Here is a 12,542-nt window from a genome sequence, read left to right as displayed (position 1 = left end):
AATTAATATAACATATTTTAAAATATTATACAAATAATATTAGAAAATAATAACAAACATGTTCATTAAGCAAGTAAAAATAAGAGTATCTTGTGCAAACTTAGTTGAATTATATTCAGTAAAAATTTTATTAGAAATAACAAAGTTAAATATGGAAATACAAGGTGTATCAACTTCTATAGTGCACTCATTTAATTCGGAAACGATTAACTTCAGCAAAAAAGGGTCTTATATAAACTCCAAGTTAATTTTGAATAAGAATCCCTTGGTGGTAAGAAATTTAACAGAACTTTCTCATCTTACTTTGTAATTTTAAATGAGAATCTCATAGATTTATTGTACAATTCGATACTATAGCTTATTTTATGCCACTTTTATTGAAATAACAATATATCATATTGCGCTCTTTAAGAGCTATTTGCATCCCTCTTCTGTTCTTGAAGCACACTGGTCAGTTCTAGATCATCAAGAAACTTAAGTAGTAGACCCAGTTTCAGTGGATCTCTTCTATAGTTACATTGTATGTCATCCTGTGGGCAAGTGTAGTACCGCAATATGTTGGAAATGTTGGAATGTTTCCTCTGCTAGTTTTATAGAATCTGCATGTGCCGAGTTGGGTTATGCCAATCTTCTTGAGGAGTCCATTTAGTTTGCAGTGTCCAATTAAGAATCCTGTTAGCATTCGCAAGTTTTTCCTGCTCCCTTTAATACAGTCAAACTTTGTTACCCTTTTCTGTCCAAAGTTTGTGTTCAAACCATTGTTCCCTAATTTTATTTTTATTTGCATGTCTGAGGTGCTTACTATGCATTTAACTACTACGTATGCATTCCTATGCCACAGAAAGACTCGGGTCTTCTCCCACAAGTCCTGGGACCCATCAGAGGCTGACTTTGTTTTGCATATCTAATGAGTTTAGTTTTGTTTTGCAATTCAGCACCATCTTTTGAGCTAATGGTGTTTGAACTTACCATTTTGACATGATAGCTATATTCTTCTTTTTCTATCCTTCATTCACATTGAATTGGGTATATTTTTGAATTGTATTAGGGTAAAGTAAGATTAATAACTATTTAAAAAAAAAAATATTCATGTTGTTGGTCCGGAAATAAATCTGTATTATATTTTATGGTCCAAGAGTATTAGTAGAAGCTAATGGTAAATATATAAAGCTAATATTTGCTAAATCTGTCTGGCAATATCATTTTATTTTTCAACAGTTTGATGAATTCTTGCTTTTTCATAATTCAAAATGTTACTTGTCAAAGAAGTGACTAAGATTTTGGTAAATTTTCTATCTAAACGTCATCCTGGCCAGTACGGCGGGTTTTCATTGTTTTTGAATATATTCCTACTATTCCACTTTTCACAAGTCTGATTTCTGAGTTTTTTAAAAAATTATTATTATCATATTATCTTTATCTATCTGAACTAGTATATTTACTTCTTTTGTTAATTTATTTTCCCCTTTTCCTTCCCTCCTTCTTCCTTTTATTATTATTCCAAAAAAGTGAAGAACAAACAGTTTGAGAAGCTCATATATTGTCGAGTAGATTTGCTGATTTAAGAAAATTAAACAAATTATGTATACTATCGTGGTTGTCGCCTAGCATTTCTTGGATGCTTATAGGCAAGGAGTGCAGAAGTCTATGGGCTGTATATATTGTGCATGATATATGTTTGATTGTGACGATCTGATTGCACATTCCGCAAATTGGAGGTGCGTCTCACCCCATCAAATGACCCTTACTGACTCTACAGCGTCCAATACTCAACCGTGCAAGAACCACTTCTTTCCTTCTACTATTTCTGAATGAAGTAGGCCATGCATCTACAGAGTCCTTTATTTCCCGTATATATTAGTCCAGACTTGTTTCCATTGACCCTTAACTTTTGACTTGTAAACTGCAGTCATATCATCCTTTGGGATGTCCCTGATTTGAAGGCCTGTAATGGCTGCTTCTTTCGCAGCTTCATCAGCCAAATGGTTTCCTTTAATATTTACATGTTCAGAAACCCAGATGAAATAAACGCTCCTTCCCTGCAGTTGGAGGCTCTCCAGTGACGCCAGTACCTCCTGCACACTGGGATCATCTGAATAGGGGTGTTCCAAGGCATGTAAGGCCGATTCCGCATCAGAGCAAATCACGTAGCTACTATTTTTTATTTTCAAAAACTCCTGCTGGTGTACATGAAAAGGTGTAAGGGCTTTGCGATATTTTCCAAGTGAATACAAAATTTTCGGTTTGGGAAATGTCCAGGCATGGGAGCCACTGATTCTTTTTGTACTGGAGTTATGGGTATTTGTAATTCGTGCAAGTGTGTATATACATTAAGGTCGATTCATATCCACCAGTACAAGAGCGTGTCCAACACGTAGCGTGGCAGACACAGCACAGACACTCGTATTCATACTATGCGGCAATCAAAGCAACAGTCACCTACAGACCAACAAACTATTCTTCAGAAAATCAATGGACAGGATTTTTTCCACGTCCGTGTATTACAAATTACGTACATTTCATTGCAAATAATATATAATATTCTTATTATTATTTATATTCTTATATATTATTATTATACATATTTTGCAAAATAAAACTTAAAAAAAAATCTTGAATATGTACTGATCGGCGATTCGGATTAGCGCAAGTTCGGTTTACCAAGGCTGGACCTTATAATTAAAATTATAATGCAATTTATTATAGGTAGGCACCTAAGCTATTGGAATTGCACAAATCTTGTCTGTCGTCTATTCATACTAACTGTATTGAACGTCTCAGACGAGAAAAGACAACCGCAGACACGCTCCGCAAAGTGCAAACGTTCGCTAAGTATGAACGTTCCTATATGTTTTGTATGTATTTATGTAATGATGTTTTTTGTGTCTGCCACGCTATGTGCTGGACATGCTTTGTGAGGGTAGATATGAATCGACTTTTATCCGGAGCGGGAACTGCGGGAAGGTTTTTCGTACAGAATCACGTGATGATCTGTCAGATATCAGACTAGTCCCTGGAAATAGACAATTTAGTAGGTGTGACAGAAGAAGTGATTTTAGCAAAAAACTTCAAATCAAGAAAGTCACGTCTGAAACTTAAAGGCGTTTCTCCAGCATCTGCATGAAAGCTGTACGAGGGACTGCTCCGGAAAGCACCGGATCAGCCTAAGTCCCGTTCTCTGTACCGTGTCGAGCAGGCCGATTGTATTTTTAGTAGCGGTATTTGTATTTTATTGTATTTTTAGTAGTCTGACAGTTTTGAAAACAAAAATCGTTCACCACGCTGCTATGTCAATCGTTGATGTCAACCACAAAGCATAATTTACGAAAATTGCTTTGCATTAAAACACTATGCCTCCGAAAAAACACAAGAAAATGTGTACCTTAACGTGCAGTAAAGCCAATTATGTAAGTAATATTGTAAATAAACAGACCGCCTAATTGTATGTTCTGAATTAATCAATTTCATAGTTTCTATTAATAAAAAAATCAGGAGTTTAGTTGTCTCTTTTATGTTCTGCATTCCTTGTTCATCTTTTTCAAAATTACATTGGATCTGTAATAATTTTGAATTTCTTCTGTACTTCTCTAATATGATTTTTTTTTCAAATTAAGCAAGGAATTCTTAGATTGCCTGTTGTTGGTACGAGATCGTTGTTTAAAAATTCTTTTTAAATGTGTGTGCATGGCTGTATCATTACAAACTGCTAAAAAACGAATAGGGATATTTGAAATTTATTCTTATTCTGTTAGTTTTAATTAACAGAATATTATTGCTAGTTGGATAAAACAAAATTGAAAATACAAATTAAAATCAAACAAATGTTAATTCTCGTTTTTAATAACGGATTTACTCAGGAATAGTAAATATGAATATAATCATTTTACTAAAGAAGATAATCCAATTGTATTCAATTTAACTATGGAAAGACAATCTTGAACCAGAAATGTGTGGTGATTAGTGACGGTTAATTGATAATTATTCAGAAATCATGAGATGCGGCCTGGTGTGATGTAGGTTTCAGAAAAACATTTTCTTTATCGTGCCAACGTTTCGATCTTTATTGAGATCATCTTCAGGGCTCAAAGTGTTTGTCTTCTTTGTAATTGTGCCATTCTTGCGTGTAATGTTGACAGTGCCCATTTGAAGATGATCTCAATGAAGATCGAAACATTGACACGATAAAGAAAATGTTTTTCTGAAACCTACATCACACCAGACGGCATCTCACGATTTCTAAATAATTACTTGAACCAGAAGTTCACAATGTTATTGTGAGAATGAGTTATTGAGGTCGCTGGCAAGTGGATAACGCAGTGGCATTTCTCAAAGCGTCCCCCAGGCTTTAGTCTGATTCTGAGAGAATGGAAATGCCAATAAGAGGCCTGGTAGTGGATCTCAGTGCATTACGACGCTAAGGGAGGACAGAAATATTCTCATTGCTGCAAGGCGGAACCTTTTCTATAGTGCCTGCCAGATCCTAAATGAAGTACAAGACTACAAGTATAAAAAAAAAAAAAAAAAGAGTTTTGGCAAGGGCTTTATCAATATAAACAATTCATAATTGTTTGTGGGAGGTTGGCCTCACATCGTATACCCCTTTGAGATGGCCTGCAGCAACAGCCCGCTACCAGAAACTCAGGAGAATATGGTGCAGCGAGCGCCTAGAAGAGACTACCAATTGGAATACTGTTATGCTTACTGATGAGTCGTGTTTTTCCGTATTGTGATAGCAAACACCGAAGAGTCTACCAAGTACTGGGGATGCTTACAATGCCCCTGTTGGTGCTGCCTTCAGTGCAGTTTGGAAGAGGCAGTGCTATGGTCTGGGCTGGGATTTACACTGGAGGACGAACCAGACTCCATATTGTTGAAGGCTACCTACCGCAGTCCGTCATGTCCAAGAAAAAATTGAGGATACCATGGATCTCATTGGCATGGATTTTCAATTTTTGGATGACAATGGAAGACCTCATAGAGGCAGAGTTAATGATCAGTTTTAGAAAACCAGGGAATATCCCATCTGCCCCTTCTCCCTTTGCCTCCAAACCTCAATCCCACTGAGCAAATGTGGGATGTGTGGCAGAGAAGACGTTTTGATCACCTAGAACAACAGTGCAGCGTTGCAACATCTATGGAGTGAAATGCCTTATAAAATTAATGATGTTATTAACAGTATGCCTAACAGTGCACAGAGGGTTTAGCTAACATAGGACATTATACACGGTATTAATTGTTTAAAACAATTATTCTGCACAATAAACAAAATTATTTAATTAAAATCTTTTATTTTTCAAAATCCTTTAATTAAATTTTCCTTCAGTAAAAAACAATAATTTTTAATGCCATTTATAATAAAAATGAAAGAAAAATGCTTGAGAAAGTAAATGCTACAAAATTAGCATTAACCCTATTCATTTTTAAGCAGTTTATTTATCAATTATGCTTGTTCATTCCACTACAAAAAATCAACAGTAATTAATACATCTCAAAATATATTTCTTCTTTTTCAGCTGAGGGCTTTGAAAGAGATTCGTGAAAAACACATGCAACGTCCTCCTCTTGAAAAATATTCACAAACAAGGAAAATTTCTATTATGAGTTTCTGTCATAATGATCAAGCTGTCAGTTCTAAAAGTGGTTAAATTTTTAATTTATTTTAACCAATTTTGTTTTTAATTTGTAATTAAAGAATATTTTTACAGGGATCCCAGCTAGCACCCACCTACTTCTAGCTGAACTTCACAAAAGCATCTATAAACATGATTGGAGTGCATGTGCAAAATGCATTGAATTCTTACTGGGCACAAATAAATATCTCTTGCCATTGGTCTGGAAGGTGAATTATAAATTTGTTAATTTATCTTCAAGTTTGTATATGTAAAATTATATACTTATTAATGAATTTTTTTAGAGTTTAGTATTAGTTCTTTTATGCCATCCAAATTCGACCAAAAAACATCTTCAAGATTTTTTACAGTAAGTATAATTAATAATTGTTGTACAATGTTTAATATTTATTTATTTTTAAATGAAGGATGTTACTTTGTTTACGAACAACCGTTGAGCAAGACAAGTTCATTCATCAGTTGCTAACACTTAGTGAAAGAATGATAGAAGAGGGTCAAGAATCTAAAATGGAAAATGATAGTGATGATGATTTGTAATTTATTAATAACTGTAAATTATGTATTATAAATATAGAAATTCATTCCATTGTTTTTTTATTTTGGTGAAAATGGTACAAATAAGTTTTACATTTCCTACATTTATGCATATCTGATCACAGTATCAACTGTGTGTTGTGTTTTTCGTTGTATAGGCATAAAGAACGACTTGGAGAGATTTGTTATTAAGACCCAAAATTACCTATGGATCATCATTTGGTGTACCAAAGCTCATCAAAAAGTAGCCACTCAATCACTAGGCAACATACAAAGATTAGCAAACCTATGAGCCAAAGGGGCAATGAGAACAGCCTGTACTAGAAACTCTGCTAAACCTATTCCAGTGGGAACCTTTATACAAGGAGAGGCTAGGAAAAACTCATTTAGGCTCCAAAAATAATCAAATTGGATAGGAACTAAACAATTTGGGCACACAACCATAATTCATTGACACCCATTCTTAGGAATGGGAACTGACTATATGATCCCGGAAACATTCTTTACATCCTATAAAGTCTCAACAGACTGTAAATGAGGGAAAGAACTCAGAAGTGTCATATACAATGATAAAGTATACAGATGGCTCTAAAAAAAATGAAGGAACCAGAATGGATGTTTTTTGTATAAGCCTACGATACGAGCAATCAAACTCATTAGGGAAGTACACTTCCATCTTTCAAGCAGAAATACATGCCATCAACATGCCATAGAAAATCATAAAATGGTTACACTGGCAAAAAATTCCCCATAAGATCTGATAGCCAAACATCTATTAAAGCATTAGGATGTAAAAAATCACATCAAAATTAGCCAGTGAATGCATCCAAAATCTCTAAAACCTGGGGAAACAACAACCTGATGCTATCTTGGTGCCAGAGCACAAAGGAATTTTGGGTAACGAAAAAGCAGTCATATTGGCCAGAGGAATCTGCAAGACCATAAACTAACTCTATACAAAACATTTCCTATTTGGACATAGGGAGCGGAACTGTGGGCACCACCAAGCCATCTTACATCCAATGTATTTAAGCTTTCCAATAAAATTCCTCAGAAGAATTCTAACTCTTTACTATGTCTCCAATCTCACTATATACAATGACCTTAACATTCACTCCGTCAAAGGACAGATTTGCTCCCGCTTACTCAAGTTTCAATCCAATCTTTCAAACTATCCTAACCCTACTGTTCAAGCCCTCTCCATTTCTTCCCATCACCCAAGAACCCTCCACGTTGCCCCAAACAATGATGGCCCTGTGACTTCTTCGCTGAACCAATAACAAAATGAGTGCCTGTATTGGCTGGCATCTCACAACATGAGTCCGGGTGCAGTACTGGTAGAAGTGTTAGTGTTTTGCCCAGGATTTTTATACCATTAAAACAATTTGCAATTTGTAAGATGTATTCATGTACAGGATGCAAATAATATTATTATTAAAAAAGTATATATTACAAATGTAATCACAAAATGTTTTTTTCACATTAAAATACTAAAATAATGCCAGTGCTGGGAGATTTAGGGCGAGGAGGCCTTGAGGCCATCTTTGTTGACAAAAGGAATGTTTAGGTCATATTCAGGTTAGTGATGCAGTAAAAAGCTTTGATTTATCTGAGGACTTTTCATTAGAAAAATTGGATGGGTTGGAAGAAATCCACAGTGTCACTCCGATGTCCAATGTGGTCGCTGTAAATTCTTGTATAAGGTTATTCAATGTTCGTCTACAGAGCATGGGCATATACAATGATGATCTCATCTGCAGATTATTCATGTATTAGGAGGAAACAGCCACCCATATCATCTTCAAATGTGATGCAACAGCTCAATGGAGATTTAACCTAACATATGAAAAAAACTTAGGGAATCAAATTGCAGCAGCGACAGTCAATGACCTGATACTTCTTAGGAGAAGGATTGAGTATTGCACTGAACTAAGGAACTAGGAAGGTACAATAAGCCAGAAGGCTGTAGTGTCTGGGGAGCAGAAACCACACTTCCTAGTATCCTTTTTACCATACCATAGTTCAGTGTTGACAGTGAAGTTGGATGTCAGTCTTAGAAGTCTTCGTCGTTCTTCAAGAATTTTGTTAAGTTGTCTCTTATGTCTTGTGTGGGAATTCCCCTGAGTCTGCTTTCTAAGTATTGTTCCAAGGGATTGTCACTTTGTTCTATGTGCAGTGGAAGGCAAGACTGTGTTTTCAATGTGAACATGTACTGAGTACATTTGTCTTCATTAATTCTTGTCCTCCACTTTTTCACCAGTCTTTGATAAGCTCACGGTGTTCTTGGATGATGGAGTAACCTTGGATAGGATTTGAGTTAGAAGGCAAAATTGCAGTATAGTCTGTGAAGGTGGTGATGATGGTATTAGGATGTTAGGTATGGCAGCAGTATAAATAATATAAAGGGTCAAGAATGCTTCCTTGTATGACTTGTATCTTTCTGACTTCTGAATGACCTGTTGCCACACCTCACCCTGAAGCAGCGGTCAAGTTAGAAAATGAGAATAAGGCCAGAACATGTCTTCATGGTTTAAAAAAAATATTCTGTGTTGCTGCTAAATTAAAATTCACTTTGTGTCTGAAGTAATAAACTTTTTCATATTTTACTTTCTGCTTATACAATTTGTAATTAATAAATAAGCCTTTTCTTCTTTAATTCATTAAATATAGATGATGGATGCTTTGTGGTGGAGGATTTTTTAAAGTTAAATCAATATAATAATTTTTGCCTTTATTTATAAACCAATTTATGCTTACTATATTACATATTAAAGCATTTCACATTTTTTTAAGCTAGCATTCCCTTTATCTCTCATTGTTTAACATAATGGTTTATAGTACATAATTTTGTTGTACTGAATTGTAAATTGCCACGATTCTTTACTTTACTTTTCCCAGTATGAATTAGACTAAAGCATGTGATCTGCTGACTAGATTCGTGCCATCCATTCAAACCCATGCTTACTTATCACTTCAATAGTAATTTCACATTTGTATAAATAATATATAAAATGTATATATTTTTGTGGGAAATCGATTTATATTTGTGGATATTTACACACTATTGTAGAAACAATTTTTAATAATTTTCACATAATGAAAAGAGGTGCAGTAATTAATAATAAAATGGAATGTGTTGATTTGTTGAGTATTTACTCAAATGACACACAAATGAAAACAACCAAGTGCCCAATTTCTTGTTCGTCTATTTCATTGTTTTTATAAATTTTTGGTTCATGAGGGAAACTAGGTCAATTATAAAAATATAAGATATGACACTGAGTTTGTATTTTTTTGAAAAAATTCCTGAAAGTAGTGTTGTCCAGGATTAGAAAATAGCTTTCTTTTTTTATTTGAGTGCCTGTGGGCTGCAATGAAATGACAATTAATGATGTAAGTGATATGCAACTTTCTTTGTAATATGTATGTGTAATCAAACATTTACTACAGAAATGTGAGTTGAACTTTTTAGCAAGTAGGCACTGTATTCTATTTTTGTTTTTAATTTTCCTACCTAGCAAAGTTTTCAGTTTTGTGCCTAATATATATGTAATTTGAATATAAAAAGTGATGCACTGTAAAATATGTATTTTTTTTTGTACAATGTAGTTTTTCCCCAAAAAGATTTAGTGTTTCAACTTTTTTACTTAACTAGCAATTTTATTATTAGTTCTAGCGCAACTACTGTAAATATAACAATACAGAAAATATACAAATATGGACGTTAAATATTTTTCACCATATCAACAACCTTGTAACTTTTTTTAAAAACTAACTCTATGGAAAACTCAACTTTCCATTCATGCATAAAATGGGTGAAATATTTACAACAAAGCATAGCACGGAATGTTTAAGTATGTGTATGACAAACAAAACCTTATTTCTAATTACAGCTATTTATTTTAATATTAATTGGCTAAAAATAATTTTTTAAATTCAAAATAATTAATCAGTAATGTGTGCTAAGAAAAATACATTATCGGACAATGTGGTGCATGAAACAACTACTGAAAAAAATAATGAAAAACAATTCATCATGTATGATTTGAGCAAAAATTGTTTTGTTATTATAATTTTTTTACATAAATTAAAAGAAGCATCGATCTACTTTCTCCAAGGCGATTAAAAATTATTTATATATGCAATATGTGTATGGGTGGAGTACGTATGAATATTATATATTTTTATATAATATAACACACACATATACTTGGCTACATATACAACAAATAAAACATTTAATTATACAGTGGTGTTGTTTAATACTGAAAATTCAGATATTGAATTGTTGAAGTTATTAAAATGTGGGCAGTTAAAAATTGATATGTTAACCCAGCTTTGTTTTTCTCAAAGGATTTACATTTACACATTTATTTATACCTAATGCACATTTTTGATACTTAATGTCCATTTTTAAACAAATAAAACATCATGATGAGAAAAGTATGTTTTTTAGCATGTGGTTAAATAATTCTTTCCTGATATCGTCACAGTTACTCTTTTCCAGCAAGGCACTAAAACTGTGATCATTTTACAGTTCCCACCAGTTACAGCTCCAAATTACAATTTATCGTTAGTGTATCTTCATTTCTTTTAAAATGATTATTCCCTTACAGATGGAATTATTGCTCTTTATCCAATTAATTTTCATCTTCCGATTCCAATATATTTTCAATAATTTTCACAATAAATAAAAATTCAATTATTTTTATATAAATAACAATATAAAAAGCATAACCTTATTTTAGCAACGACACATATGTAAGCTGATTGTTTCACTTAAATAAGTTAAAATAATAATAGTAATTGGATTGGATTCAAATCCACGATGAAACCTATAAATTTATAAAACTTTTTTTGGTTTCAATTTAAAAGAAATGAACCAACATCAACAAGAATTTTTCATTACATTAAAAAAATATTTACAATGCATTGGGAAGTGAAACACGAATATCTTTGATTCAATGTGGTTAACCAGCAATATTTGTTTAAGATGTTACAGATGTATACACTCTCTAGATTAGAAAAATTCCTGATGTTGGTTGACTTTCCATGGTGTGGTCCTTTATTGAAGGTGCATTGTGACCCATACAACAGCTCTAGGGTGTACGAGACCACCGATCTCGCAGTTAACGGTTCTACTTTCTCCGTTAACCACAAAAAGAGCTTCATTTGCAGGTGTTACCATAAAATGACCAAATACGCCAGACGCTGCAATTACTCTATTTGGATTTCCCCATTGGGCTAATGAAGGCTCCATTGCTTTTCCAACACCAGTTATCATTTCTACTTTTCCTGTATTAGTTTTGATAATTTTATTAGTACAATACATTTTTTTGTAAATATAACATAACTTAAAGCTCATATGTTTACCTGTCAACAGATTTAAGAAGAGGATATCCTCTTTGTCTACTGAACTTGCATAAAGATCATATCCGTGAGTTGTTTGCGATGGGTAAAATGTAATATCACTGATATTCAGTGTAGTATTGACATCGAACATGTATTTAAGACCGGTTTCTAGAAAATTCAAGCAGTGTGATTATAATGCGAATATAAATTAAGGCAAAATAATAGTTTGATATTCTCACCTGTGATACTTTGAACAACCAAAGTTACTCCTGTCGAAGTACTGTACACGTTAACTATTGTCCTGGAGTTTGGTGCAATTTTCGGTACACCAGTTAATTCTGGCTTCTGGGAAATGATTGAATCTGTGAGTGCATCCATTACAAGCTGACCTGTTGGTCGTCCAGTTACGGCTTCCTCACATTCCAGGATAACAAATCCATCTTTGGGAAAATATACAATTTATTAAGATTATTACAAAGAAGAGAAACTAGTTTTAAAAACTTTCAAAACTATTCAGCAACAACTTGAATTGTAAAAATATAAACATACTTACACAAAGCACTAAATTGCATTGATCTCGGTACGCAGTTGTATGGTGCAAGGTCAATACTTCGAACGTATCTCATGTTTGCCAAGTCCAATTTATAAAGTCCTCGTTGATTTGAATGTGACACATATCCATATTGAAAAACATGCGACATGTCCTAAATCAAATGTAGTTAGGAGGATCGTTTAAATGAAAAATAATTTACTTACCTGTATTGGAGGCATGAATAAATCTTTAACAAGATCAAACTGTCCGTCAATTGGTTCTGGATGGACTGTGTGGTGTTTCCTTTTTTGTGACGCGTCCCTAATAACCTGAATTGTTTTGACACCTTGATTGGTTCTGCTTCTCCAGTTAAGGACCCAAACTTGGTCCAAATGTGACACATAATGTAATGCTACTGGGCGTTTATCAGTAACAACAACCTAATACACAGTGAAAAAGGTCAGTATGTAAAAATAATTGTATATACATATATG

At 33.6% G+C, this 12,542-nt stretch overlaps 2 protein-coding genes across 6 annotated transcripts in view; one reads left to right on the top strand and one right to left on the bottom strand.

The window, feature by feature from the left end:
• The first annotated feature begins 2,851 nt into the window (after positions 1-2,851).
• On the top strand, positions 2,852-6,221 carry LOC106665148. Of its 3 annotated transcripts, none has more exons than XM_014391368.2 (5): positions 2,852-3,407; positions 5,514-5,624; positions 5,693-5,839; positions 5,915-5,979; positions 6,038-6,221. In XM_014391368.2, exons 1-5 carry the CDS (start codon positions 3,351-3,353, stop codon positions 6,165-6,167), a joined length of 510 nt encoding a protein of 169 aa, XP_014246854.1. In that variant the 5' UTR covers positions 2,852-3,350; the 3' UTR covers positions 6,168-6,221. The 3 variants fall into 3 exon arrangements, with proteins under 3 accessions (XP_014246854.1, XP_014246852.1, XP_014246853.1); XM_014391366.2 differs by having other exon boundaries at positions 2,853-3,407; positions 5,514-5,640; positions 5,706-5,839; XM_014391367.2 differs by having other exon boundaries at positions 2,862-3,407; positions 5,514-5,637; positions 5,706-5,839.
• A 4,798-nt stretch (positions 6,222-11,019) lies between these two features.
• The window catches only part of LOC106665108 (follistatin-related protein 5-like), a 243,131-nt gene continuing 241,608 nt past the window's right edge, over positions 11,020-12,542 (bottom strand). For all 3 annotated transcript variants that reach the window (XM_014391312.1, XM_014391313.1, XM_014391314.1), the window contains exons 13-17: positions 12,273-12,488; positions 12,070-12,220; positions 11,756-11,956; positions 11,538-11,684; positions 11,020-11,459 (exon numbers count right to left, since the gene is read on the bottom strand). In XM_014391312.1, the coding sequence (XP_014246798.1) occupies positions 11,230-11,459; positions 11,538-11,684; positions 11,756-11,956; positions 12,070-12,220; positions 12,273-12,488 (945 nt within the window). In that variant the 3' untranslated portion in view covers positions 11,020-11,229. The remainder of the gene's footprint in view (positions 11,460-11,537; positions 11,685-11,755; positions 11,957-12,069; positions 12,221-12,272; positions 12,489-12,542) is intronic.

This window comes from Cimex lectularius, unplaced genomic scaffold (genome assembly GCF_000648675.2).
Source record: "Cimex lectularius strain Harlan isolate CLEC.00 unplaced genomic scaffold, Clec_2.1 scaffold32, whole genome shotgun sequence".
Lineage (NCBI taxonomy): Eukaryota > Metazoa > Arthropoda > Insecta > Hemiptera > Cimicidae > Cimex > Cimex lectularius.
Note: the sequence above shows the minus strand (reverse complement) of the source record. Positions and strands in the feature narration are given on the sequence as shown.